The following is a 27,706-nucleotide window of genomic DNA, read 5'->3' on the forward strand; positions in this document are numbered from 1 at the left end:
GCGGTGCCAGGCGGGCTCTCACTGGAGCCATCTGAGCACAGAGGCCTGCAGCTGAGACCCGAGATCCCGGGGACAGGACCACGCTGTCCATGCTGCTGGCTGACAAGCCGTACATGATGAATTTTACAGCCGTGTCAGCTCTGAGCTCCTAGGATCAGAATTGCTCTGCTTTCCTTCGGTGTTGGATCTAATTTTCATAAATCTATTAGAAACAGCAGCGGTCCTTAGTTTTTCTAAAGCTTTGGTGCGTACAGAACGAGCAACAGCCATGGGCCAGCTTGGGAGGACCCTGCTTCTCCATCCCAATGTCCAAGGCCCTGCTCATTCACCCATGAACCTCCCCACGTCTCTGCCCACGACCTCCCTGATGGGCACTGGGGTGGGGTGGCGGGTGGCTGGACCCTGTGAGGAGGGAACGGGGCAGGGAAGAAGGCTTACTAAAAAGACTTTTATTAAATGAAAGAAAAATCTGTTTGGTGGGTCACATATGAAATAGATATACAAAACTTTACATCTGATCTCACAAAGGAGCCGAAGGTGGTGGCCTTTGTCCCGATGTCCGTGGGAGTGAGAAGGCGGCCTGGGCGCGAAGCCACGGGACCTGGTGTCAGCAGCCCCCACGGGCCACAGCGCGTCAGGCGCCCCGGTCCATCCGCGCTCCGCACAGGTGTGTGCATACCATGCAGCCTCACTTAAACCCTGCACGCGCCACCGCTTCCGTCAGGAGAGCCAGGACGCCGGGCTCCTGCGCACCATCCCCTGAGTCTCGTTGGGGCCCCAGGCCTCATCCTAAGTGACGTGCTGCGGCATTAACGGCACAAGTGCCCCCGCCTCTGATGACAGACCTCACGCTCCAGCCCACACCCCGCCTCTGATGACAGACCCCACGCTCCAGCCCACACCCCGCCTCTGATGACAGACGCCACGCTCAGTCCTGCCGTGTGGCCCGGCTGAGCTCAACGACAGTCTCTGGCGTGGCCCATACTCCCCATGATGCTGTCCTTAACAAGTCGGCCTTCCTGTGGTAAAACTTCTAAAAACACCTATTTCTGCAAAATAACGTTTCTGCAGGTGGAGCTCTGCAAACAGACACGTCCTTCCATGGGTGAGCTACGGGCCGTCCCAGGTCACATGAGGTCACCCAGCTCGGCCTCCAGCGCGGCCGCCATCTCGTCCGCTTCCGAGCTGCCCCCCTCTTCATCCTCGCAGCTGGACGCCCCGCTGGACTCGCTGGCCGCGTCCTCTTCGTTCAGCTTCCTCTTGTGGCCCCTGCAACGGAAGCAGACGCGCCGTGAGATGCTCCCAGCCCTGAGGGCAGGGCCCACGGCAGGTGCCACAGTGGCTGTGACGCCTGAGGACAGGAGAGGGCGGGTGGGGCAAGCGCCGGAGAGGGACATGGGGACAGTCGCCAGCAGACAGGTTCATGGTTTAGGCCTATAATCTATTTTGAGTTAATTTCTGGATAAATTTCTGACTGTGGCCAAGACTATCTTGCATTTGACATCTAATTGTTGGAGCACCATTTATCGAAAAGGAAACTTCAGTTTTATAAGAGTATGTACATCCCCTGACACACACCTCTGGTTTGGGAAAACCTTCCAGAAAGAAGAAAACCACCAAAAGTGCATCTCTTAGACCACAAAAGGCACTGTCAGCAGCCACACACACAAGACGATGTCGTCTGTTACTCAAGCTCTATCACAAAGATGCTTCTACAACAGACAATAAATGATCTAATCGTGAGAAACACTCCCCAAACAGAAAACAGCAACCGACTCCCTCAAAATAGAAAATTCAAAAAGGACAATAAACACTGAAAAAATAGTGTCATTTAATTGGAAAGTGAAATGGAGGTGCAGTTAGGAAGCACCTCACCCCTCAGGCTGGCAGGACTGGGGGGAGGCCCTGGGCCTTGCATGGGAGCAGGACTGGCCCTGGGAAGCGAGTCCCCGAGCCGGGACGTGCAGCAGGCACATCTCCCTGTGAGGAGACATGCCCCCGGACAGCCTCCCAGCTACGTCCAGCAAGGTGCTGCGGGGTGGGCACTGGATGGGAGCTCGGTACCCTCAGCTTCTCGGCTGACACGCCCGCGGCCTGGCACCCAGAACTGCCCCCCACCTGGAAGTTACACTCCCCCACACTGAGCTCAGAGGCTGAGAGTCCCCCACATCCTGCGCCTCCAGCCCCGCCCAGAGGGACACATCCCAGAAAAGGAGCGGGCACCGGACATATGTGTCTAAGTCACGGACTTTCCTCTGCACCAGGTAAGCAAAGCATCACTCTGGATGCTCTTCTGTCGTCATGGTTATGAGAAGAGCTGCAGGCAGAGCAGCCTTGGAGTGAGACGCATCTCCGTTTAAAAAACCACTCCATTTTACACTGTCACTTACAGAGAAACATGAGGCAGTGGAATGAGGAGACACGTGAACTGTGGGTCTCTGGGGCCTGAGCTCAGAGGCCTCACGGAGCAGCTGGGTCTGGGAGGGCAACGGGCCCCTAGGGCATCCTGCCTCACCCTAGAAATAGCCCTGCGGCAGCCGCACCCGCCCCAGACAGGCTGACACAGGACAGGGCACAGCCACAGGCCACAGCCGCCTTTCCAGTCAGTGCCCACAGCTGGAGCTGGGCACTGGGCCCCGCAGTGGGGGCCAGGGGAGGGAAAGTCAACCAGAAAGAACCCGTTCTTTCAGGCCCCGTACACACCTTGAGGAGGCTGGGCTGGGAAGAGGGGAGGGTGCCAGGGCCTGGACACAAGGATGGGGCCAAGTGGGTCCCTGTGATGCTTCCAGGAAAGGCGCCAACCAAGCTGGGGTTGGGCGCCAGGTGGGGGTAGGCGTGGATGCAGGGCTGCAGCTCTCAAACCAAATCAGAGCAGACGGGGGGCCCCGAGCTGGCCCCCACACCACAGGCTGACTCTGGATGTGCAGAGATGCTCGAACAGAAGGTGTTACTAAGTGTGATTAATCTGAAGCACCCAGATTATTACCCTTTGTCCAGTGGTGAACATGCAGATACATTTAGAAATGACACGTAGAAACAGTTTTGAAAAACTGCTTAGTTCTTTAGCGTTCAAACCACTGCAAACAACCCCAATAACCACATTCCTCACAGGGGTACCACCTCCCAGGGACAGAACTGGAGGTCGTGTGTGTGCACGTGTGCACAGCAATAACACATGTGCAGTGAACACACGGCCCCAGGCAGGTCCTGTTCAACTATGGATGCTGGCCACCAGGCAGGTGGTGACCCAGATCCCACCCAGCTGCACGGCCTCAGCTGCAGCGAGACCCTGGGGTCATGGGCTCTCCCTCCAGCTCCTCCTCGGCCACCTTCCTCTCCACGTGCTGGGAGACCCCCAGTGAGTCACCGGGGGGTGGGGCGGGGAGGGGGGGGCCGGCAATCAGGTGGGGCGGGGGGGGGGGCCGGCAATCTTCCCGGAAGTAAGATACACGAGGTGCAGAGACCCTCATGCACCCCAGGGTGTTTCGACGAGGAGCTGAGGCCATCAGCGGTGAGCCCCCAGGGGTGCAGATGGGGCCAGGCAGGGCGCCAGGGCAGAAGCACAGGTCCCCACAAGGGCACTCCAGGCCACTTGTCGATAAAACCTTCTCAACTGCATCTGGAGACACTGCTGCAGGGACACCAGCCCCTCCACTCTCAGGGCCATGGCCCCGATGGACTCAGAGCCGGGAAGACGTGAGCCCCAGGGAGACACCAGCAGCCAGCCAGGAGGGGGCCCCGCAGCCTACTTGCAGCCTCCACTCAGAGACGAGCGCCAACTTGCTGAACCCTGGGGGCTCCGCAGGAGGAAGGCTCTGGGACCTTGGGGTCCAAGAGGCGGGCTTGCCAGAATGAAAGTAAGAGGCCTTCAGTCCAGGTTACACAATGTTTGGACTAATCTCACGTCCGACACAATTGAGTTTTAGTGTTTAAATTACCTCAAAGGCTGGAAACAGCTGCAAGCCATGGTTAATAAAGGCCTGTAATTGAGACCAGCTTCCTCTCCTCCCAGCAGAACAAGCAATATTTGTGTTTTGTTTCCACAACCAGCTGCACAGTTCCCTAGGGAAACGCTAACAGATTTAATTTGGAGAAAATTTAAGGCCCGAGAGTCATCTCAGATTTGATGTAGAATAAAGCAACAACGTGAACAGGACACAAACACGCATGCAAATTTCCTCCCCCAGGGCCGCTGCCTGAGCACTTTGCTGTAGAAAAGCATGTAGACCCACACCTAAAGTCTGCTGTTTAGTAAACACTAAATAAAAAACTGTTATTTTGTATCAACACCTAACCCAGATTAGACGAAATCCATAAAGCACGTATGTTTGAACTGCTGGTTACAACCCGCTGGATGTTTTGGCAAAAATAAAAGGGCAGCGTTGCACCTGTAAGGTCACTAGTTCCCCATCAAGGCCACGTCGGGTGCACGTGTGTGCACGCGTGTGTCTGTGTGGACAGGTCTGTATTCCGCCGCTGTCCCAGCTGCATTCACAGTGGAGGAGATGGTTATTTCCGTGCACGTGGGCATTAAGTGGAGGTTATGACGGGGGGTGGGAAGATAGGGCAGTGTGCCAGGAACAGGGCATCAGGAGGGAACAGCGGCCTGCTGCTACCAGGACACAAAAGGACCTGAAAAGAATGTCTCATTTGGAAACATGGGCCATTATTACAAAAATGAGCAAACACCTGATCTGATCCAGCAGTTTTGGCAAACCCTGAGCTGAGCACCCCAGGAGCGCCTGCTCTGTGGTGTGGAAGGCAGTTGGGGCCCCGAAGCTGAGCGGATGCCGCCTCCCGGGTGGGCTCCCGCCCGGCCCAGCCACAACGGAGGTTCTGAGCGTCTTCAGAGACGCACATGTGGGGAGTGTACCGTGGCACCGGGGTCCCGGGGCATGCAATCTGGGTCAGGACCACAGGGTGAGAGGGCACGCTCCAAGAAAAGCTTATTCAGACCTCATCTGCTCGACCGTTTCTGAAAAGCCTGAGTGCGTTTCATGACAAAAGCAGCTTTCTGAGCCCTTGTGGGATGGAGCACAGGGCTCCCCCAGCCTTCACGCCCGGTGTAGACGTGGGGCCCACGACGCCTGCACCCCTCATACCCTCCGCCCTGACGGCGGGACTCCCCACGTGTGAGAACACGGAGTCAAACCATCGTGTGCAGCCGATCACCCAGAACAGAGTTCACAGTTCTCTCCCCGACCCACGGAACAGCGTTCCTAGAAAGCGGGGAAGCGCAGTGCGCCAAGCGGGCTTCTGCAGCGGAGGGTGTGGTGCCACCTCCGCCTGCTGCGGGGCACTGGCCCGTGCCTGCCTGAAGGGGCCGCACTTTCTCCTCAGGTCAGTTCACCTACAGGACGGCCTGCGAGTCAGAGTCAGACCAGACGGCCAGGAAGACACAGATGCAGACACCCACAGGCGCTCACACAGCGAAGCCGGACCCAGCCACCTGCTCAGAAAGCAGGGAGGCCTCTGCCCTCTGGGGACCCCCTCAGGGTTCCCAGCCCTCCCATCAGGGTCCCCGATGCCGGGAAGGCCCAACAGGATGGTGCACGCTCACCACGTGGGAGGCGCCCGGCCTGCGCTCACCTGAGCCCCCGGCTGTCCCCAGTGCTCCTCTCCAGCCGGTGCCCCCTTGGCGCCCCTAGGGCCTCAGGCGGGCCACGCCCCGGCTCCTCCTCCTCCGTCGGTTTCTTCTCACTGTCACTGTCGTCGCTGCCCTCGCCCAGGATGTCGTCCACCTGACAAGGGGCCGAGCGTCAGTACAGACGGAGCACTATCCCGAGGAACCCGCCTGGCGGCCCCTCCCTAGGGCGTGTCTCAGTGCTGCCCGCTCCAGGAGGACATGCAGCAGCTCCTGCAGCTCCGATGTGGGGTCTGCCCGGGCGGGAAGGGGCGGCCTGAGCTGTGTCCCCTCCCCCACTGAGAACTCCAACACCCAACAAATCACCATTTCTGCCGGAGCCCCGAGTCAGGGAGGCCCAGCACCCAGGACGACAGCTGGTGCCCTCGGAGCCCCGTCCTGGGTGTGTGCCCTGCACACCTGTGCACCCCACGGCTCTACAGGGCCCACTTCCCTGCAGAAGTCGTGGACGCACAGTGGACAGTGGGGACGCCTTGGAGGAAGGCCCTGGAACCTGGCCCGGCCGGGATTAAAAACCCTCTGATGAAATTTGGGTGATGGGGGTGAAGGGGGACATCCCCGCCCCCAAATAGAGCAGCTCTGAGCAGGGACCACAGCCACGGCGGAGGGCTCAGACCAGCGACATCTCCAGTTCCAAACCTACACATGCAGCTGAGAAGGGACAAGGCACATGCATCCACGAGTTCAAGCACACACACGCTGCGTCGACAGTTCAAGGGCTGGCTTTGTTGTTGGGCCCACAGGGTCTTCCAGGCGTCCCTGGTAGCACAGATGGTAAAGAATCTGCCTCAACGCAGGAGACCACCTGGGTTTGATCCCTGGGTCAGGAAGATCCCCTGGAGAAGGCAATGGCTATCCACTCCAGTATGCTTGCCTGGAGGATTCCAGGGACAGAGGAGCCTGGTGGGCTACAGTCCATAGGTCACAAGAAGTCAGACACGACTGAGTGACTACCACTTTCACAAGGCCTTCACACGTAATACACCCTCTCTGGTTAAGCTGAAGGCCTCCATTTCTCCCATGAAACGTGAGAATGCCCACGAAGGGAGGCAAGGCAGGACTCCTGTGCTGACAGACAGCACTCACTGCTCCAAACAGAACCACACGTCCACAGACGCAAAGCACCCGAACTTTAAGAGTCTACAATCTCCTTTGAGAGGCTGCCCACAGTCCACAGGCGGGGCGCCATGGTCCCCAGGTGGGGTCAGAAAGCTGCCTCCTGCGCTGCCCACACACTGACCAGTCACGCCCCACCGAGCCGCCCCCAGTGGCCAGAGGGCAGCGTGGGCTCACCTCCTTGTCCATGCTCTCTAAGTCCTCCTTGCACAGCGTGTACAGCGGCATGGTTTCCGACATGCTGGGCTGGCGCTTCCTCCGGGAAGGACCAGGCTGCTCCCCATCCTGACTGTCTGGCAGGTCGTCACCAAACACCTGCTGGGGGCGTGGCTGCACCGCCCTGGAAGGGAAGTCACAGCCCGTGAGGACAGCCGGCCCGAGCCTGACTCTCAGGACAGGTACACACACACACACACACACACAGGGTATACATATACCCAGGATACACACACACACCTGGGGTACACACACACACACACACACACACACAGGGTATACATACACCCAGGGTGCACACACACCCACCCGGGGTACACATACACACATACAGGGTATACATACACCCAGGGTGCACACACCCACACATACAGGGTATACATACACCCAGGGTACACACACACACACACACACACACAGAGTATACATACACCCAGGGTACACACACACACCTGGGGTACACACACACACACAGAGTATACATACACCCAGGGTACACACACCCACCTGGGGTACACACACACACAGGGTATACATACACCCAGGGTACACACACCCACCTGGGTACATACACACACATACACACACACAGAGTATACATACACCCAGGGTGCACACACACCCACCTGGGGTACACATACACACACACACAGGGTATACATACACCTAGGGTGCACACCCACCCACCTGGGTACACACACACAGGGTATGCACACACCTGGGGTACACACAGGGCGCACACACACACCCACCTGGGGTACATACACACACACACACACACACAAACACAGTATACATACACCCAGGGTGCACACACACCCACCTGGGGTACACATACACACACACAGGGTATACATACACCCAGGGTACACACACACACCTGGGTACATACACACACATACACACACACAGAGTATACATACACCCAGGGTGCACACACACCCACCTGGGGTACACATACACACACACACAGGGTATACATACACCTAGGGTGCACACCCACCCACCTGGGTACACACACACAGGGTATGCACACACCTGAGGTACACACAGGGCGCACACACACACCCACCTGGGGTACACACACACACACACACACACACACACACAGGGCACACACACCCACCCACCTGGGGTACACACACACACACACAGGACACATATACACACAGGGCACACACACCCACCTGGGGTACACACACACACAGAGGACACATACACACACAGGGCACACACACCCACCTGGGGTACACACACACAGGGTATGCACACACCTGGGGTACACACACACAGGGTACGTGCACACACACACACACACCCCTAGGGTACACACACACACACGGTACACATACACCCAAGGTGTACACACACACACACCTGGGGTGCACACACACAGGGTATGCACATACCTGGGGTGCACACACACAGGGCACACATACACACATCCGGGGTACACATACACACACGTGGTATACATACGCACAGGGTGCACACACACCCACCTGGGGTACACACACACACAGGGCACACACACATACAAGGTATAAAAACACACACAGGTTACAAACACACCCAGGGTAAACCCACACACTCCCCCCAGGGCGTGCACACACACACACACGCAGACAGTATACATACTCCCAGAGTACACACACACACCCGGGGTACACACACACACAAAGGGCATACACACACCTGGGGTACACATACACACAGAGAATATACATATACCCAGGGTATACACACACCCCCCCTCAGGGTACACACACACACAGTATATAAACATACCTGAGGTACACACACCCCCACTCACACAGCATACACACCCGGGGTACACATACAGAGCACACACACACAGCTGTGAAGACACACACTGCCTCGTGGGTGGTGCCTACTAAGCTTTCATCAGTCTGTATTTACGAAACCAAAGCCCAGCAGGTCCAGCCAGAATGCGGCAGGTCAGGCTCTCCTGTCCTCGGGCTGAAAGCAGACACTGACCTCCTCTCTCACCAACAAACCACACTACTCAGCGCCAGTCTGGTGGGGTGGACAGGGAGGATGAACACTTGCCCAGAAGCCAGCGCGGGGGGATCTGCCCTCCGTGTGAGGTCAAGCAACCACAAGATCTCCATACGGTCCCACATCAGGTCACATCAATAGCCACAGCTCTTATGAGTGTGGAAAAACAGCAGCGGTATCTTTTTACTAAAGACACACCTATTACAGCCTCCCTCCAGATCCAGAAAGGGAGAGGAGGAACACGAGTGCCCTCCATGGGAGGCGGAGGCCCGGGGCTCCCAGGACCCTGCAGGCACCGCCAAGACGCTCCCTCCTCCAGGGACAGGATGGGCTCGGCCACGACTCCCCCCTTGTGGCCGCCCCTGCCAGATGGCAGTCACACCAGGTGGGCGAGCGGCAGGCGGGCACTCGCTCTCCATCAGCCAGAGATTCCCCATAATGCAAACAAGCCACGGTTCTCCATACGTTTCTTTTCTACTTGGAAAACAGTCGTGTGTGACCCCATGGACTGTAGCCCTCCTTCCAGGCTCCTCTGTCCACGGGATTCTCCAGGCAAGAACACTGGAGTGGGTAGCCATTTCCTTCTCCAGGGGATCTTCCCGACCCAGGGATAGAACCTGGGTCTCCAACACTGCAGGCATATTCTTTACTATCTGAAGCACCAGAGAACTGGAAAATAGATGCTCTTCATTAAAAAGGTGTTAGCATAACAGAGCTTTGCTGTCTTAAGAAGAATGGGAAGTAAGTATTTTAAAAATGTCTCTACTGCGTCTCCTAACATGACGACCACTAGTTGCCCAAGCCCCGCCGCTCCCACGGGCTCGCGGCATCCCACGCTGCCTGCACGGCTCCCCAGGCGGGAACACCCGAGCCACCTACAGAGACTGGGGGGGTCAGACGGCCACAGACCACTCCCCGCCCCGGTGTTAGCAAGCCCACAGCAGCCCCCATGGCCGACCCGGAAGAAACAGAGACACGCACACGTTTACGCGGCCCTGTCACTCAGAGTCCAGAGCTGGACATGCCCCTGATGTCCTCAGCAGGTGGATGGTCACAGAAACTGCCGCACCTCACACCACGATGCCCTCTGAGCAGTCGACACAGTGACGCTGGGGCAGAGTCTCCAGGAAGCCAAGCCGGGCAGAGCTGCACGGCGCCAGCCCGCCAGCCTGCGCTCTCAGACGACAGGACAGGGATGGGCACAGACCAGGGGGGCCGCGCACGGGAGGCTGAGGGGGGCAGGGGGCCGGTGGGGGTGGGTAGGGAAGCTGGGGGTGGCTGCTCCAGGTCTGGACTGTAGGGGCGGTCATCTCGGCTCTATGCGGGCTGCAAGTCTGGAGATGTGGCCACTGGGGGGAGATGGTTAAAGAGTCCCTGGGCTCTCTGTCATTTCTGTTAACTGCCTGTTCCCCTACAATCATCTCCAAAGAAAACCTATACTATAAAAAACAAGACATTCACAACCTGCAGCACACAGCTAACAAGGGGCATAGAAGAAGCTGTTTCAGTGGCTGACCCACTGGGAGACGCATGTGAGGCATGCTGCCGTGGCCCCGACCTCACACCCTGCTCATGGCCCCAGCCCAGTGACCCCATGGAGCCATGCCTGCCACGCAGGCAGCCTGGACCCATGCCCCAGCCCGGTGGCTCTGAACAGCAGCTGCTCTCCCCTCCACGGTCCCAGCAGTGACCTGCACATGGAGATCCTGAGTGAGAGGCGCTCCGCCCATGCTCCCCAAGGACCTCTGACTCCAGGCCCCTCGTGGGCTGGCACCTTAGCCCAGAACCAGAACATCAAAGCAGGAGGTCTGAGACTTAAGACTCCCAAACAAGTATCAGATGGAAGCAACTGCCCAACAGCTGTGGTGTCCGGTTACAACCGGGTCTGCCCTGGTGTTCTGGATCAGAACATGGCCGGCACGCCGCCCCCGGGAGTGTAGCCCACCCTGCCCTCCGCACACCCGTGGGCGAGCCGCTACCTCCAGGAAACAGGACCGGAAAGGGTGGATGGCCCAGGGGGTGGCCTGGGCTGGGCGCTCGGAGGCAAGCCCTGCACCCCGTCGGGCTCACCCTCACAAGGAGGAACCTCAGAGATGGAGCTCTCTGCAACACTTTGGAGAACAGCTCGGTGTAAGGATGAGCACGCAGCAAGCACGCGCCACATGGCGACAAGCAGGATGTGCCACACACGCGCAGAGAGCGAGGAGCGACAAGACCAGCTCCACAGAACAAGAGCCCCGTGAAGCTTCTGGGATGACAGAATACAGAGCTGCACCCCAAAACCCAAACGCTGTTTAGGATAAGCTGCACGAGTTACTATAGAAACACTGGGGTGCTTTCATCCAGACGGCGCACCCTCCATAGACATGCACTGAGACCAGCGCAGCTCCAGGGCCCTCAACCCACCACCCAAACACCTGCTCTCCGTCAGGAAGGACCTGACAGAGAACATGACGATCACCGCAAAGAAAACCCCAGCAGGCCACGTGTCCACACGGACAAGGAGACAGCACCGCTCGGCTGGCAGCACGGGACCAGCGTCTCCTGAACCCAGGCAGTGACGCAGCCCTCTCACAGCGACCGCCACCCAGGAGGACCAGGGCAGAACTCCCAGAAGCCAGCCAGGAAGAAGCATCGACTCAGGATGCAAGACGACAGCCAGTGAGGTGGAGGCGGGTCCACAAGGCTGCAGAGGCCGGAGACGCATCACAGCGTAGCCGTGCACCCGAGACAGGCCAGGGCCGGGAGGCTGCCGGGCGGGACCACGGAGCTCAACAAGCCTTGGGCGAAACAACTAACTCCCCCCTTTATTAGAGTCACAGATGTCCACAACCTTTAACCCAGCCGGAGAGCAACTCCACAGGAACAAAAGCAGCACACAGGCTCACAACGCATCTACTTAAATGATTAAATGTCACGCCGTCATGAAAAAAAAAATCAAAGCTCTATCAGGGACCATGCTCTTGCTGCTGCTGCTGCTAAGTCGCTTCAGTCGTGTCCGACTGTGTGTGACCCCATAGACGTCAGCCCATCAGGCTACCCCGTCCCTGGGATTCTCCAGGCAAGAACACTGGAGTAGGTTGCCATTTCCTTCTCCAATGCATGAAAGTGAAAAGTGAAAGTGAAGTCGCTCAGTCGTGTCCGACTCTTAGCGATCCCATGGACTGCAGCCTACCAGGCTCCTCCATCCATGGAATTTTCCAGGCAAGAGTACTGGAGTGGGGTGCCATTGCCTTCTCCGGACCATGCTCTTAGTTTCAAATAAAAAAAACCTACCAACCAACACCTAACTGAAACTGGCCTCAACCAGTGAGTGCATCCGTTTGTCCACAGCTGGAGCCCAGCAGCAGGACAGACACACAGCCTACAGTCTCCAGGGCCCGTGTGTCCGTACAGGGCAGGAGCTGCTCCCGACAGGCCGGCCCTGTGTCCCAGGGATGCAGCCGGCAGGGCAAGACAGGAGGGCCAGGGCTGCCTCCTGCTCCCTCACTGATCCTGGGCAGAGGAGGGCCACGTGTCAGTCCAGGCGGAACCACGCCTTGTCCGGCCCAGCCCCGCACCAGACGGGAGACCGTGCACAAGGCCTGCCCCACACGCAGCCTGCTCCTCGCGGCCGGCCATGCCTCAGGAGTAACCCCTGTGAGCAGGTGGAGTACCTGAAGGAGGAGAGCCCTGCGTGGGGCAGGGCGCCAGGTGGCCCGGGGCCCGAGGTGGCCGTGCGGATGAGCTTGCCCGTGCTGGCATCGTAGATCCGGACTTCAGGACCAGGCGGAGCCTTCAGGTGCACAGGCGTCGGGTGGAACAGGGCGGTGGGGACCAGGCTCTGCCTGTCGGGGAAGGACGCGGGGCTGTCCTCCCTACGGGTGAGAAGGAGGGCCATGAGAGGAGCTGGAACCCATGGGAACCCAGCAACCCCTCCCGCCGGGACGTGACTCTGCAGGGGGCACGTGGTTCCTGGTCAGGCCTGGGGCTCTGCCGCAGCCTTGGACACAGGCTGGCACTCTCGGCACTGCTGTCTCTCAGGCTGTTTGCAACCCTGCCTGTAACCCCAGCACCTGCTCTCATGGAAAGGGGTGCCCGCGAGCCTTCTCTCCCAATACCGCGGCCCACACACCTCTGCACCTGCCCTCCCCCGGCCACCACCTCCCTCCATGTTGGACTCTGCAGAGACCCTGGGACTTGACAGAAGTATTCCCAGCCTCGAAACACCTGTAAACCAGGAATCATGGAGGAATGCCATCTGGTGTTTTAGAAGTAGTGATTCTGCTCCTTCTCCAGGTGGCACCAGGGAGAGGGGCTATCGGTGACACCCCGCTCAGCGGGGCCAGGGGAGAGTCTGGAGACCGTCTCTGCAGATGGGAAGCCGCGGGCTGCAAGGGCTGAGCAGGCCTGCCGCCCGCACCTGCTTGTCGGGGGCCGGGCCGCCTGGAGCTCACCTCTGCGTCCTGCCCTGGTCGTCGCGCAGCGGGAACAGCTGCTCCTCCACCCTGTCCCAGCGCTCCAGGCAGCTCCACAGCCAGTCGGGGTTGACCACGTGCAGCTGCCCGCACTCCTGGGCCTGGCGCACCTTCTCTGTGCCTGCAGGCAAACTCAATCCACTCAGAGCCACGGGATCGGGGGCGGGGCGCCTCAGGGGCGGCAGGGACGGAGGGGAGAAGCTGGGGCTGGGGGCAGGGGCACAGAGGGAAGGGGGTGCTGGGGCTCAGGGCTGCTGGGGTTCAGGGTGGGGGACACAGAAGGGCAGGGCCGGGCGCTTCAGGCCTCGGGGACACCTGGACCCCCCTCTCGGCAGCAGGCGGCTGGGGGTGACTCACCGGCCCGCGCGGCGATGAGGTGGGTAGGCCGGGCGGGGTCGTCAGGGTCGAGCACGAGCTGGGTGAGGATGCGCGCGCCCAGCGCCCGGGCATGGTAGTGCTCCCGCGTGCGCTCCACGGGGAAGTTGGTGGGGTGCAGCCCGCTGAAGATGATGGCCACGTCCGCCAGCACCTTGCTGCGCAGCTCGGGGACGATCTTGCGGATGTCGGGGGCCTCGGGGCTCTCGCCGCTGAGGAAGCGGTCATACTTGGCATAGTAGTCGGAGTGCACGCGGGCGAGGATTTCCTCCAGGTGCACCAGGTGGTCGTCGTCGTCCGCGTCCTCCTCCTCCTCCTCCTCCATACTCTGGTCCAGGGACTCACCCACCGTGATGCCCGACTGCTCGCTGTTCTGGGACTCGGTCTCGGCCTCCTTGCGGTCGGTGCAGCCGCCGCCCAGCGCGCACAGCCCATCCCGCTCTCCGTCCTCCTGCGCGTCCGCCGGCACGCCGGGGCTCGGCTCCCCGCAGTGGTTGGCGCCCGCGAGCCGCTCCCCAGCCGGACCTGGGGGGCCTCCCTGCAGCATGGCCTTCCCGGCGTCGCGGGCGGCCTGGGGCTTCCTCCGGGTCCGCCTCTCCCCGCTCTCCCCGTCGGAGGGGGCAGGCGAGGGCTGGCCCTCGGACTCGCTACTGCTTCCGCTGTCGCTGGGCACGTCCGGGTCCGCGTCGGGGCCGGCTGGACCCCGCACAGGCCTCTTCTCTGGCGGGGTCTTTCCGCGCGGCAGGATACCCGCCGAAGTCCCGCGGCAGTCAGCGGAGGGGGTGCGGGCAGTGGGCCGGGGGCCCCTCTCCTCCTCCTGGCAGGGCCAGCACCCCCGAGGGCCCGGGCCCCCGTTGAGCTCCCGGGCGGGCCTCCCAAGGCCGTTACTCTCCACCGCGGACGCTGGCCTTCCTTCCTCGGGGTCTCTGATGGAGAGAGGCTGCTCTGCGGCGTCTGCACCTTCAGGACGATCGACCAGGTGACGACACAGAAGACAAGGCCACCGTTACTCAGCGAGCAACAGGAAACCTCCTGGGGACACGCTGCCCGCCCGCCAACGCCTGCGGTTCCAGCCACCTCTGGACGGTGGCACACACCAGGAGGCGGCCGGCGGGTGACTGCTCCAGGCTGGCCGCCTCGTTGGTCACTGTGTTAGGGGCTCCACAGGGTCCGAGACGTGTGGCCCATTCTTGGCTCCCATGCTGTGGTCAGAGGCCCTGCCTCGGCCGTGCCGGGCGCCCTGGGGCCTCCCTCCCCCTGCCAGGCCTCCAAGTTCTGCTTCCGCCAGTGCAGCAGTAACTGTATTCTCAAAATAATTTAAAAGCTAAAGCTTATCAGAAACACTTGAAACCGAAACTTCAAACTTTCTCCAGACTTTGGGCTCGACTGGCCGGAGGGGCTCCGTGTAGGTCTGGGCAGGGTGCAGTGGCCCTGCCTCTGCGGGAGCCCCCACACCACACCCCTGGGCTGGGCTGTTCTTTCCAGGGAGAACCAGGAGGAAAGGGAGAGTTCAGATGCATTAAGTCAAGTAGCATTCTTCACTCAACAGGAAAAAACGCTCAGGCTAATACTGTTACATTGAAACCAAATAGTATCAGTGTAACAAACAAACCCACACAACCTCTCTGACGCTGAAACACAAATAAAGGAACAAAACCAAACAGAACTGGGAAGGAGCAGTAGCCACAGTTGAGACGGGACAGCCAGGGACCACCCACCTCTCTTCCTCGCTGGAGGCTCCCGGGGCGCGGACGGGGCGTGGATGTCCCCAATGCCCTGGAAGTAGACGTATTTCTTCACAGTTATCAGGTTGGGGGCGAACTTCCAGACATCTTCTCGGTCGTCGATGATGCAAACCATGGAGTCTCCACAGGGAAAGAGATTTCTGGAAGTAAATATGCATCACTAGTACCCTTTATGGAAGTCACCACCCACCGAACATCTACATTGTCTCTCACATGGAACCAAGGGAGAGCAGGCTAACCAGAACCAGGCATGAGCTGCACGGAAGGGCTTGTTTAAAAAACAAGACTCTCAAGATTTCCAGAGAAAGTGACACTGAGATTGCGAACACTCCTCCCGTGTCTGGTGCTCCTCGGGGCAGGAGCAGGATAGAGTGAGGTGTCAGGGCTGGGGAGAGCCCTGCCTGGGGGAGCTGGCATGGACCGACGGGCCCAGCCGCAGCCTGGCCCAGCAGGCCATCGGCCCGCGCCCTGTGAGAGCTACCGGCTCCAGGTGGGAGGCAGAGCCCCACTCGCGTCTCAGCTGGGCACATACGTGACGTCAGGACAGAACAGTGACGCTGGGGTGCCAGGGGAGCAAGGGTCCAGAAAGCCCGAGGGACACAGGCCCGCTCTGGGGTCTCGTCACCTTGTTTCTTCCCCCAAGGCCGACATTCAGACAAGCAAGCGCGAAGACAGACAGTCAGAGGATGGTGCTTCCTGCCCACCTTCCAGGCCTACGGAACAAACCCCGCAGAAGCGCCTGCCACTGCTCAGGTTTTCTAGCTGCCACTACAGGCAGGAAGAACACTCACATGTCCGAGATGACTTTCTGTGAGTCTGTTTCCACGGGCACAAAGTACCTACAATGACTTACGCTGGTGACGCTTTCAGCACATCTAACTCCAGCAAGACCAGGGAACAGCTCGTGGCCAGAAACCTGCCCCACCAAGCACCCCCGCCTGGAGCTGTCAGGAGCCCTGTCCCTGGACACCCCGTCCTCAGGCAGCTTCTCCCGACAAGCATCACACCTTCCCTTGTGCCTGTACCTGCTCATCCAGATGCTCAACCTGTAAACACGAGCACTGTTTCTGGACGCATACTCCCAGGCTCTCTTATGCACTACAGACGTGAATAGGACATCCTAAACCTGAAACTCGAAATGTCAGCTAAGGGTCGCCAACACCGGCCAAAAGACCACACCCGAGATAGGGGTATGTACCCCCTTATCGGGGGGAGGCTGCCTCTCTCTAGGTAGAAAACAGGGAAATTCCTTATACAGGCTGAGCAAGAAATTCGCAATATATAAAACAGGCCTTCAGTGAGGGGTCGGGGGCCAGGACGGGAGGGGCCCGTGGGGTGGAAGGAGGCAGGACGCTGATGGCAGGGTCAGCACACGCGAGGCCCTGAAGGAACAAGGCCCCAGGGGCGGCCGGGGGGCTGCAGGCGCTCCGCCCCAGGCGCTCGCCACGCACCCTCACCCCGTGCTCACTCCCACATGTGCGATCCCGGACTCCAGCCTGAGCCCCCCAGGAGCCACCGCTGCCTGGACATTCAGGGAAAGCAGGGAAGGGAGGGGTCTAGTTAGAAGACAGTGGCTATCCACATGCCAGAGTGGATGCTGGGGACCGGGAGAGGAGATACAGAACCAGTAGCCTGATGCTCCAGATGCAGACTTTACAACCGGAAGTGCACAGCCAGGTACCTACCTAAGGTTCCCTGTTTTGGAAAACGGGTCAATACATTCGTCCCTCGATAATATTCGATGAGAAAACAGCTTCTTCTCAGGATCTAAAAAGCCTTTGAAAAGCAAACAGGACACGGTCACATGTCTGAGACGTGCTGCCGTCCCACTGCGTGTGAGATGGGGAGACACGGAGCCTGCCCCGCTTAGGGGAAGGGGATCGGTCCAGATGCTGACAGAGCCCCCATCCTGGATGCTGCTGGCTCAGCAGGTGGGGTGAACACAGCTCAGTGCTGCCCCAGGAGCCCAGGGCCTGCCAGTAACCAGCACGGGGACCCCACACGCACCACGGCTCCTGGGAGGGGCCCATTGCCTGTGCACGTCCTGGGCCGTCGTGTTCGTACAGCAGAGGGGAGAGCAGGGCATCCAGGCAGTGCTTTGAAACTCGCCCCCGACAGCAGGACTGCGTGGACATGGACGAGGAAGCACCTGCCCAGCCACGCACGGCACCAGTGCTCAGCTGTTTCCGGGCTCACTGAGTGCCCACCAGAGCCCCTGCCCTCTGTGACAGGACCCCGAGATCACAGACTTGACACCCACGCCGACTGCTGCCTACCGAGACGGACATGTCCCCGGTGACCAGGCTGGCAGCCCCGAGAGTCTCTGCCTGTATAAGAAAGCCCTTACAGAGAGCTCCTACTTCCCCACTTGTCTGTGCTCCTGACCAGCCTCTCCAGGGGCCCGTGGCGTGCAGCTGACAGAGGGACAGGGGCTTGCACTCGGGACTGGAGCGTGACTGCTGGCCAAGCAGAGCAGAGATTCTGGAGGACTGGCCTGCCCGCACCCCAGCCACCACCACGGGGCCGAGGCCGAGTCAGGCAGAGCCTCTGACCTTCCCTCCATCTGCAGGACCCACCGTTGAGAAGGAGAGGAGCCAAACCCACACGCCGGCCGTTGAGTGTCCAGAGCGGGACAAAACCCCATGGGCTGCTCACCTGCAATGGTGTGCGCATACAGCCGGCTGCCAAATGTGAACACGTGCAGCTCATACAGCCGGGCCACCTTCTCCAGGAACTCCTTGCAGTGGGGACGCAGGCGTGTGTGCAGCATGGGCTCTCCCCGGCCCAGCTGGAAGTGGAAGATGCCCTGCAGAGAGCAGGCCCAGTCAGAGGGCGGCGCTGACGTGTGGCAGGCGACAGCCGCCAGGCTGGGGATTATGGGGGGGTGGGGGGAGTCACGGCAGCACAGCCTGCTGTGCCACACAAACGCCTTCCTCTCTCACAGTCTGTAAGGGGGCTCAGCCTTCTGCATTAACCGCCTGGGTGAGTCCTCCGGATAATCACAGCGACTGCCCAGAACAGCCAAGTGACCTGCGATGGCTTCCCGTGACAACTATGGCGCCTTAGCTGCCTGAGGACGGCTCAGAGGCCTCTCTAGGTGTCCCAGGCTTCCGGTGGACACTCACGTCCCAACCGTTTCATGAGCACCCTGGGTGGCTCACTGCACGCAGGGCAGGCAGCCAACCACTGCAGATGCCAGGGTCTATCCACAGTGCCTCCCGGAGCCAGAGAGGAAGGTAAGCTAAGAGCCCCACACAACTCAGCCTAACTTCTTTACGGTTATAAAATTCAACTCCACTGACTTACAGCCCAAAAACAGGTCCATCTTTGGGAGACAGATGAGATCAGTAACTCCAACCTGCTCACACATGATCAACATGCACTTAAGTCTACTCTCCTTAGAAAGTTAAACTCTGATCCTTTTAATTCTGTTTATCATTCATTTTCCCAGTAATAATAAACTCAAAAAGAAAAGGAAATGACCCGAGGCATTGTTAAGTTTTCACTGGCTATAAATCTGTCACACTGTTCATGACAGGGCTACTCTGGTAAAACACTTGGGAGTCGAGATGGTACAACCACCACCCACCCTCCCCAGCCCCACGCTCAGTGGTAAATTGTCTGGACACTGCAACAGAAAAATCCTCAAATCCCAAGTGAGGGTATCTGAGGTTAAGGGTTCAACCCACCTCTCTAAGTGCTGCCCGCAGGTCTGGGAGCTGTGGTGGTGGGGAATCGGGAGGGCACAGGGAAGCCCCCGGCAGTGGGCATGGTCCACGTGGCCCCGAGGACACCTTGCTACCACACGTGCAACTGGGTGTGATGCAACCGTTCAAACTCTTATGAAACGAATGGAAATGTCTGGCTCTGCAGCAGACAAGCCCCGAGTGGCTGCAGTTGCCACCACGGCACCCCACCTCTGCCACCCAGCTCTGCCGCCCGTGAACACGGTGGTCGTGATAAGGAAACCCTGAGACACGTCCACAGGCGATGGCACAGACGGCATGGAGAGCTGTCACAGGACAGAAGATTCCACGACACAGAAACACTAGCCATCCGAACACCTGCACTGCTCTGTGGGAGAGAGGGTACACTCCAGCCCCCACCAGCTCTCCACTGTCCCCCAGCATGGCCATGAGCTCAGGGGCAGAGCCTGTTCACTTCCTAAGCTGAAGCCCAGGCTCCTTCCGAGGACGGCCGTGGCCGCCCGCGCTCACCTTGTTGGACATCTGCTGGCAGTGCTGCTCCGTGGTGTGGATCAGCGTCTGGTCCAAGTCCACCATGAGCACCAGCTTCCTGTTGCGGTGCAGTCGCTGCTGGTCTTCCCTCCCCAGCTTTTCTGCTTGCTACAGCCGGAGAGGCAGAGAGAAATGACTGAGGAAGGCCGTGTGGCCACAAGGTGACGCTCCGTCTTCTCAGGAAACGGAACAGGAAGCTGGGGGCGCCCGCTGCACCCACGCGCCCCGCAGCCCGGAGCTGATGCCCTGGTGCCTGAAGCCCGTTCCATTTGCTCGAATGTCCTCAAGCCAGTCTGACCATGATCGCATCTGGTTATGTGTGGACCAGTGATCGGGGGCGGGGGAGAGGCAAGAGGCTGAGTCTATACGGACTTGCTCAGGGCGGGGTGCCGGAGGACTGAGACGTTGTGAGCTGTGGGGCAGCTGTGGCCGTCCTGATGAGCGACAGGAATCCCACCTTGTGCTCCCAAAAGAGTTTATGCAGAAAGGCCAAGAGCTACTCTGTTACAGCAGAAACAGCGGGAGCACTTCCTTCTCTTTTCTACCTCAGACTTCCTTGTTTTGTCTTAAACATACGCTTACGTACTTATGCTTAGATTTCAGTAATTCAGAGAAGTCAGAATCACGTCTCTGGCATTGTCTTTTCCACAAAACACAAAGTAGGCCTGTGTCGTTTACAAGCACAGGGCTTCAGCTGACAGCATACAGAGATGCAGAGCTCCAGGGCTCCCTCAACAAGACAAGAAGCCAGTGCCCTGTCCTGGCGAGGCTCGGACCCGTGTGGGCCCTGACCCGGCATCAGGAGGCCTCTGGCCAGCACAGCCACGTGACTCTCACAACGTAGAAGAGCAAACTTTCCGTTCCCAGACCTCCCTGCAGCACACGCACGTCTGCTCGTGAAAGCATACACTGGGCCCCCATGCCCACGTTGCCAGCACCACTCAGCCGACACCGCTTACTTCCTGCACAGCCCTGCTCCCAGGCAGGGGCCTTCCGGTGCCCCCAGCTCACGACCCCGCCCGGCAGCCAGGGCTCCCCGCCCAAGGCTGTCTTCCCCTCTGAGCCCAGGCTCCGGGGGAAGCATCCCGGAGAGCTCCGACCCCAAAGGCAGGGAGATAACAGGAGAGGCACAGCCCCCGTCCCGCGGACAGGCCGCTTGCTTCACACGGACCATCCGTGCACTGTGGTCACTTGGGACAGTGACAAGAACAGGCCTGCCCTCTCCGCCCCCACCCCCACCCTGACTGAGGAGTGCCCCCAGGACCACCCTCCCAGCCCCAGCCCCCCAGGACACCTACCTCGGAGCTCACCATGAGCTCGGGGACGCTGTGCACCATGGACACGGTGGCCGTGGACAGCGGCACCTGCGGCCGCCCGTTCTCGCTCTGCAGCCTGCGGGGACAGGGGCGCTGAGGCTAGGGCTCTAGCTCGCTAACTCACGGGGACTTCAGCTTGGCCTAATTCTAGTAGACGTGCACCACGGGCCTAGTGCTGAAGTGTCCTCCCCGTCTGGAAACACAGGAGCACTGAGGAAGACTAAGTCACACTCATAAAGTTTCCTTTGAAAATAAAGACGGTCCCAGAGGCCCACAGCGTGAAAAGCAGAAGGGTCCACACGGCTCTACACGCGCGAAGCAGGGAAACCCTCGACCACGGGGGCAGACATGCCCAGGCTGAGACACGCCCGGGCAGGAAGTCCAGGCCAGGTCCGGGACGGCAGTCCCACAGGGACAAGGAGGAGGGCTCATCGCAGCTACTCCTACCACACCGGGGTGTGCGCCTCCCGAGGAGGCAGCCCGGCCCGTGGCGTGTGGGGGACAGCGGCTCCGCCACCTGCACCCCAGCCCTTGGCCCTCGCCCCCACAGGCCCCGCTGCTCCCAAGCCGCCAGCACTTACTGGGTCAGGTCCTGGCCACACTCGGCGCACAGGCCCTTCATGACGACGGGGTGACTACATCCTTCTAAGCGCACCAGGACTGCCCTGGAAATGGGGGAGAACAAGCACACATCAGCAAGAGCTGCAACCCCTGGGCTTATCGGATGCCCCAGGACTGCAGGGGGTCACGCCGCCCCCGAGCCATCTCTCTGGCGATAAAGTGAAGGGCTTTCCCCTCCATGGGTCCTTCACGTGAAACACAGCAAAACTACCTACGGAACAACAGATAGGACTCAGGATGTCCTGTCAGATAACAGAAAACTGTCTCAAAACGCATGAGAAGCTTACATGGGATTCTCCTATGGTTTCTGATAAACAGCTTAGAAAAACTGAAACGTTAATGTGACAAGGAACAACTTGTTAAAATACAGACAGATAATAAATCATTCTTGTCTCCCGTAGTCATTCCCAGTCTAGGAAAAGGCTGTGATTAATCTAAATTTTTCTGACAGGACTAATATTCCTAGTTTTCATAAACACAGAAATTGCTGTTTTCTTTGTACGTTCACCTCAAACCCTGGTGGCCTGGCAGCGGTCTCTGAAGCGGAGCTTTCAGCTCCGCAACCTGACGGCTGTGGGTCAGCGTGCCAGGCGGGCCAGCATGGTCCCAGCTCCCGACCCGGCGGGCGTGGGCCCGGGCGCCCAGCGTGGGGGGCCCTCGGGTTGACTCCTCACAAACTCTCTGAGGCCTCTCCCGCCTACCGGGCAGCACCCCATCTCTGCTGTTTACGCCCGGCTCCCCATGCCCCCAGCCGGGCCTCCTCCAAGGCCTGTGCTGGGCGGGCGGCACGGCCCCTTCCCTGAGGGCCCACCATCAGCGCCATCTCAACCCCTCCCCGAAACTGCCCCCTCTCCCTGACCCTAGACAGGCTGGGGGAGCGGATGAGCCCCTTTCCTGAGCACACACAGCTCCTCCAGGTGACCCTGCCCATCAGCAGCGCCGGCGTGGGGTCCCGCCTGCTTCAGTCCTCGGTTCTGGGGGGAGGCCACTGCTGCCACGGCCCCCGCCCCCAACCTGGGGCCCGACTGCACGACAGGGAGGGCCGACGGGGAGGATCCCTTCCTGCCAGGGACCCTCCTGCGCGCGAGGGGGGAACGGGCCCAGGACGCGCCTGAGACCGCGCAGTGGAGCTGGCAGGCAGACGGAGGCACTCCGCTCCAAGTCGAGGGTGCCCTCCAGCATCTGCTCACGGGTCGGGGCACTGTGGGCCGTGGCACCTGCGCACAGCCTGCCGCCTGCCTCCTGGGACACCCACAGGTGGTGGGCGGGGGAGAAACAGTGACTGCTCATCCACCATCTCACTGACGCCACTCACGCTGCGGTCACAGGCCCCACAGACCTGCTGCCCATGAGGCCACAGGGACACAGCGGCCGGTGGGCTCCCGGGCCAGGGGGCCCCCACACGCCACTCCTCTCAGCAGGTGTGGCTCAGGCTGACACTTGCCGGGTAAGTTGCAGGAACACCCAGCGCACATTAGAGGGAAGCCGACCTGACAGTCACCTGTGTGTATCCGCGGGAGGCTGCTCCCAGGACCCACAGGTACCAGAGTCGGGGGATGCTCTAGTCCCTTACGGAAAACGGCCTGGTGTGCGCACACGTCCTCCTGTGTACGCTGGCCGTCTCCCGGTCACTGGGGACGCCCACCACAAGGTCAGCACTACCACAGTTGCTGGTATGCGGCAAATTCAAGCTCTGCTTTTTGGAACTTTCTGAATCCCTACCCTCACTGCTCATATGTTCTGACCCAAAGTCAGCTGAACACACAGGTGGGGAAACTCGTGGACAGGGAGGGCCGACTGCATTTTCTGTAAATTACAGGACCAGATCTGCCCCCCAGGGTCAGAGCTGGGTGTGACACTGTCTGTCCAGCTGACTTTGGCTTCTCTGCTTGGGCTTAAAAAATATCCCCCCAAAGAGATGCAGTCCCCAGAGAGGGAAAGGGGGTCAGACAGGAGCAACAGCCACGGTCTTTTGGTACGAGATGCCTTCCCTCTTCAGCTCTGCAGACCTTGCCATGGGCAGGGTCGTTCTACCCTCAACCCACTGCACAGTCAAGGGACTGACGTGCTGTGAACTCTAGAAACACTTCAACCAAGGAGACGAGCCTCAGAATGGCAAGCCAGCCACCAACACAGGCCCACCTCCCCGGTGGGTGAAGAGAGGCCACGGGACAGGTGTCAGTGTGGTCCCCACACAAGGTATTCCCCTCAACACACAAGGACCAAGCTCTTCGGAGGCTTCTGTGCTCAGGCTTCTGTGTCTGCTCTAACGGGGAGCTCAGAGCGCACCGGTTGTGTCAGAAGCAGCGCAGCGTGAGGGAGCGGGTCCCGGGGCGCTGCCAGGTGCTGGGTCTGGGCGGGTCGGACGGGTGAGGGGCGAAGGGGCCTCTTCAGAGCGGTAAACATCTGACTACTGAAGAGCACTGGGGGGCCAGACCACGGCTGCACTGAAAGGAAGCAGGACTTCTGTGAGAAAGGCTGATTCCAGGGCTGTGTCAGGGAACAGGACCTGGAAGGGTGCCTGTTGGCTAATCCAGGATAATCTGAGCGTTGAGAAAGTGACTGGAATGGACTATAATCCACTGAATAAGAACCCATGAGCCCACGCCAATAAGTTAGTTTTTCTTACAGTAGAAAGTCAACCAAGAAAGGAAGAAGAAATGAAGGAATTAAAAACATCACCACTGTACAATCCTGATACAAACAGCAGATTCAGACAGACAAGCTACCAGGCACAGATAATGCTAGTTGGACGTCAAGAAAAGACGCAAGCACGCACCTACACAGCCTCCTTCTGTGCCGGTCCTTATCCATCACCAGGCTTGTTTTCTGATTATTTTATGTGTATATTTTCCTTTCCTTTGGAGACTTCAATGTATCCACATGAATTGAAAAAAAAAGTAGACAAGTGAAAAGAAAGGACAAATAATTAACAGAAATACTTTCTGCTAACAGTGCCTTGTCAGAATATTTCCAAATCAAAATAATTTCAATCCACATATGCATTACGAGAGAAACAGACTCTTCCTTTGTCTACTTCCCCCATGGGGATGCTCCGGATGAAATGCGGCCTAAGCAGACAACAGTGTGGAGAAAACCCGGGGAAGCCCAGCAGGGACAGGCCTGGTGTGTCAGAACCTGCTAGGACCTCGTCCCTTCCTCTGTCTAAAAGGTCAGAACAATCCTCGCTCTCCCTGACAGTGTGAGCGCTACAAAAACACGCAATCCCATCGCACGTCACAAGAGCGTCAGCCATTTCCACTACATCCAGAGACAAGTTCTCTCAGTTCCTGGAACTGTTCATTGCCAGAGAACCACCTCTGGTGTGGTCAGGATGAGGCCAGCTGATGACAGCGATGATGGACCCAAGGACAACTCTGGCCACAGAGCCTGGCTCTGGGCTGGTGCTTTACACACCCTCTCAGACCTGAGTTCCAGGAGAAATGCTACCACTGGTCAGAGTCTCAAAAGGCCCTGGGACAAACCACTGCAGTAAGATACCCCAAGACCTGAAACACCAAAAACACACAGAAAATTACCCACAGTTGGGAACTCGTCACTAGGCCAGCTGCTGGGCTGACTGGTGGCATTACCTGCCTGGGCTCCCCTTGCTTTGCAGGACGGCTGCATATGAAGGCTCGCTAGCGGCTGTGACCAGTAATCGGCCTGCCTGGGCCTTGGGGTCGTTTCCGTGCAGTCAGAGTAACAGAACAACATGGAGCAGAGGTCTTTCCCTCAGGGGTTTTCTACCCAGTGAAACGGCAGCATCAAGCAGCATGCCCATTGTTCAGGTGGTGGGTTTACAGGCTCCTTAGGGCCCAGGCAATGGTCAAGGAAGATCTGACTTCAAAGCAATGCTGAAAGCACACCAAGGTGTCACACACAGCGGGCCCTCTCCCTCGTAAGGCCAGGCGGATGGCTCTGGCGGTGGCAGGTGAGAGTGCAGCCCAGCCACCTCCCCTGCACTCTGCGGCAGGTACAGAAGGCTGAAGACCTGGCTCTGCCTCCAAAGATGAGAGAAGAGAAATGGATGCAGGATGAGGTGCCCAGGACTGCGAGGCAGGCAGGCTCTAGCCATATGGAACCATGTGGAAAATGTTCAACAGCCAGAGGATGAACTTGCGCCACCAGGAGAGGAGCAGGGGCCTGTGCCCACCTCTCCAGGGGAGGGCCAGGGTGGGGAGAAAGGGAACTGAGAGCCCAGGGCACTGGCGCCCCCTCAGAGGGAGACTGCACCCCAGCCACTGAACAGGAGGCACGGATGCTCACCTGCCCCAGGTTTCCGTCCCTGCAATGGAAACAACCACACCAGTCATGTGTACACAACTTTGCGCACAACACTGGTCAACTTATAAACAAACAAACAAAAAACCCCTTCACAAGGTTAAACCATGGGAACAACAGCAAGAGCCGACGGTAGGAGGATACACTACTGCTTGCCCTGACCTACCTATGCCAGAGCCGCACCCCCTTCCTGAGCTATGCAGCAGAACTGCCAGGTTTTACAACCGCGCTTCACAAGGTTTACTAGGACCTGAACAATTGCATGCCTCTCAACAATTAACGCTGCGACAACAAGCATGGAACACGCCTGCTTCTTCCTGTACGAGCTATGACCCCTAGTTTTCCTAACTTACAAACGTGACGTCTTGGGTGGAGACACCTGTCACAGAGAGAAAAGAACGCAACTGTCTTTCAAAGAGTGCAATTTCGGTGACACAGGGCGTTTTTTTTTTAAGTTTGCTGCCTCCGATCAGTAGATGACTAGCAGGGACTGTCATCCAGCCTTAGAAAAACAGGCAGAGGCGCAGCTGTGCGCCCTACCTTCCAAACTTCTCCCCGAGAGCAGCCCCTTCAGCGGCAGGTCGGGAGACCCTCTCCCACCCAGTGCCCAGCCCAGGACCCACTCCCGGCCCAGGCCCAGAGCTCCCTCCAGACCTGGCTTCCTTCCCCATTACCACTCACCCGGGGGCCACCACCTGGCCCGGCTGCGCGCACAGCTCTCGCACCACGCCCGCGCGCTCCGACCTCAGCCTGCGCTCCGCGCGCACGCAGCCTCCGGAGCCGGTGCGGACAGGGGCGGGCCCGGAGGGCTGCGTGGAGGCGGCGGCCTCGCACACAGCCAGCACGGAGCCGATGCGCACGGCAGCGCCAGCCGCTACCCTCCACTCGAGCAGGCGCAGCGGCCCGGGGCCGGGGCAGCGCACCTCGGCTACGGCCGGCGGCTGGGAGCCCTCGGAGGGAAGGCGGCCGCCGGGCGGCGCCTCCATCGCAGCCAGGCGGAGACGCTGCGGAAGGGCGCCGGCAGACACTCAAGGCCCGGCGCCCCTCGCCGCGGGCGGGCGACCCCGGCCCAGGAGGGGACAACGCCGGTAACGCTGCGATCCTCAGCCCCGCACCGGCTTCCACCCGCCGCCCGTCCCGCGCCGACTTCCGGGACAGCGTGCGGAGTCACGTGTCGCCGCGCGCGCGCCTGCGCCGAGGGCCGTGGCGGACGGACGCCACGCGGGGCCTGAGAGGCCAGGCTGGTCCCCGGAACCGGCCGCTGCCTGGACGGCGCGGGCGGGGCTGGGCCTGCTAGGAACGGGGCCCCTTCTCCGCGTCCACCCCGTGAGCACCAGCATCCGGGACTGGCGACGGCAGGCAAAGCGGGCCCCCCGGGCCGCAAACCGCGTCAGGCGCTGCGGCCGGACGTCCTGGGCCTACGAGTCCCGGCGTCCAGCGCGCCCCGCGGGATCTCGAGTCCCCGTCTGGCTCCGGGAGTCCCGGCATGCAACAGGGGTGTCTGTCCTTCAGCTCCCAGCGCCGGCGCGTGGCCGGTGCCAGGAGAACTAAAAGTACCAGCATGCAGTGCGCCCCTCAGGATCACGAGTCCCCATCTGGCGCCGGGAGTCCCAGCATGCAACAGGAGCGTCTGCCCCGCAGCCCCTATCGCCGGTTCGGGGCCTGTGCCAGGAGA

At 59.7% G+C, this 27,706-nt stretch overlaps 1 protein-coding gene across 5 annotated transcripts; it reads right to left on the bottom strand.

Moving 5' to 3' along the window:
* Positions 1–434: 434 nt before the first annotated feature.
* Positions 435–27,272, bottom strand: CTDP1 (CTD phosphatase subunit 1). Of its 5 annotated transcripts, none has more exons than XM_055559065.1 (13): positions 26,955–27,272; positions 21,708–21,791; positions 21,109–21,202; positions 19,790–19,918; positions 18,228–18,378; positions 17,258–17,348; positions 15,546–15,712; positions 13,810–14,787; positions 13,432–13,573; positions 12,652–12,852; positions 6,938–7,100; positions 5,590–5,741; positions 435–1,269 (listed from the first exon to the last, which is right to left on the bottom strand). In XM_055559065.1, the coding sequence occupies exons 2-13, from the start codon at positions 21,746–21,748 to the stop codon at positions 1,128–1,130; spliced, it is 2,451 nt and encodes an 816-aa protein (XP_055415040.1). In that variant the 5' UTR covers positions 21,749–21,791; positions 26,955–27,272; the 3' UTR covers positions 435–1,127. The 5 variants fall into 5 exon arrangements, with proteins under 5 accessions (XP_055415040.1, XP_055415036.1, XP_055415038.1 ...); XM_055559061.1 differs by having other exon boundaries at positions 26,713–27,272; XM_055559063.1 differs by lacking the exon at positions 26,955–27,272 and adding an exon at positions 24,527–26,687.
* Between the last annotated feature and the right edge of the window lie 434 nt (positions 27,273–27,706).

The sequence above is a fragment of the Bubalus kerabau genome, chromosome 21, assembly GCF_029407905.1.
Source record: "Bubalus kerabau isolate K-KA32 ecotype Philippines breed swamp buffalo chromosome 21, PCC_UOA_SB_1v2, whole genome shotgun sequence".
In the NCBI taxonomy this organism is placed as follows: Eukaryota; Metazoa; Chordata; class Mammalia; order Artiodactyla; family Bovidae; genus Bubalus; species Bubalus kerabau.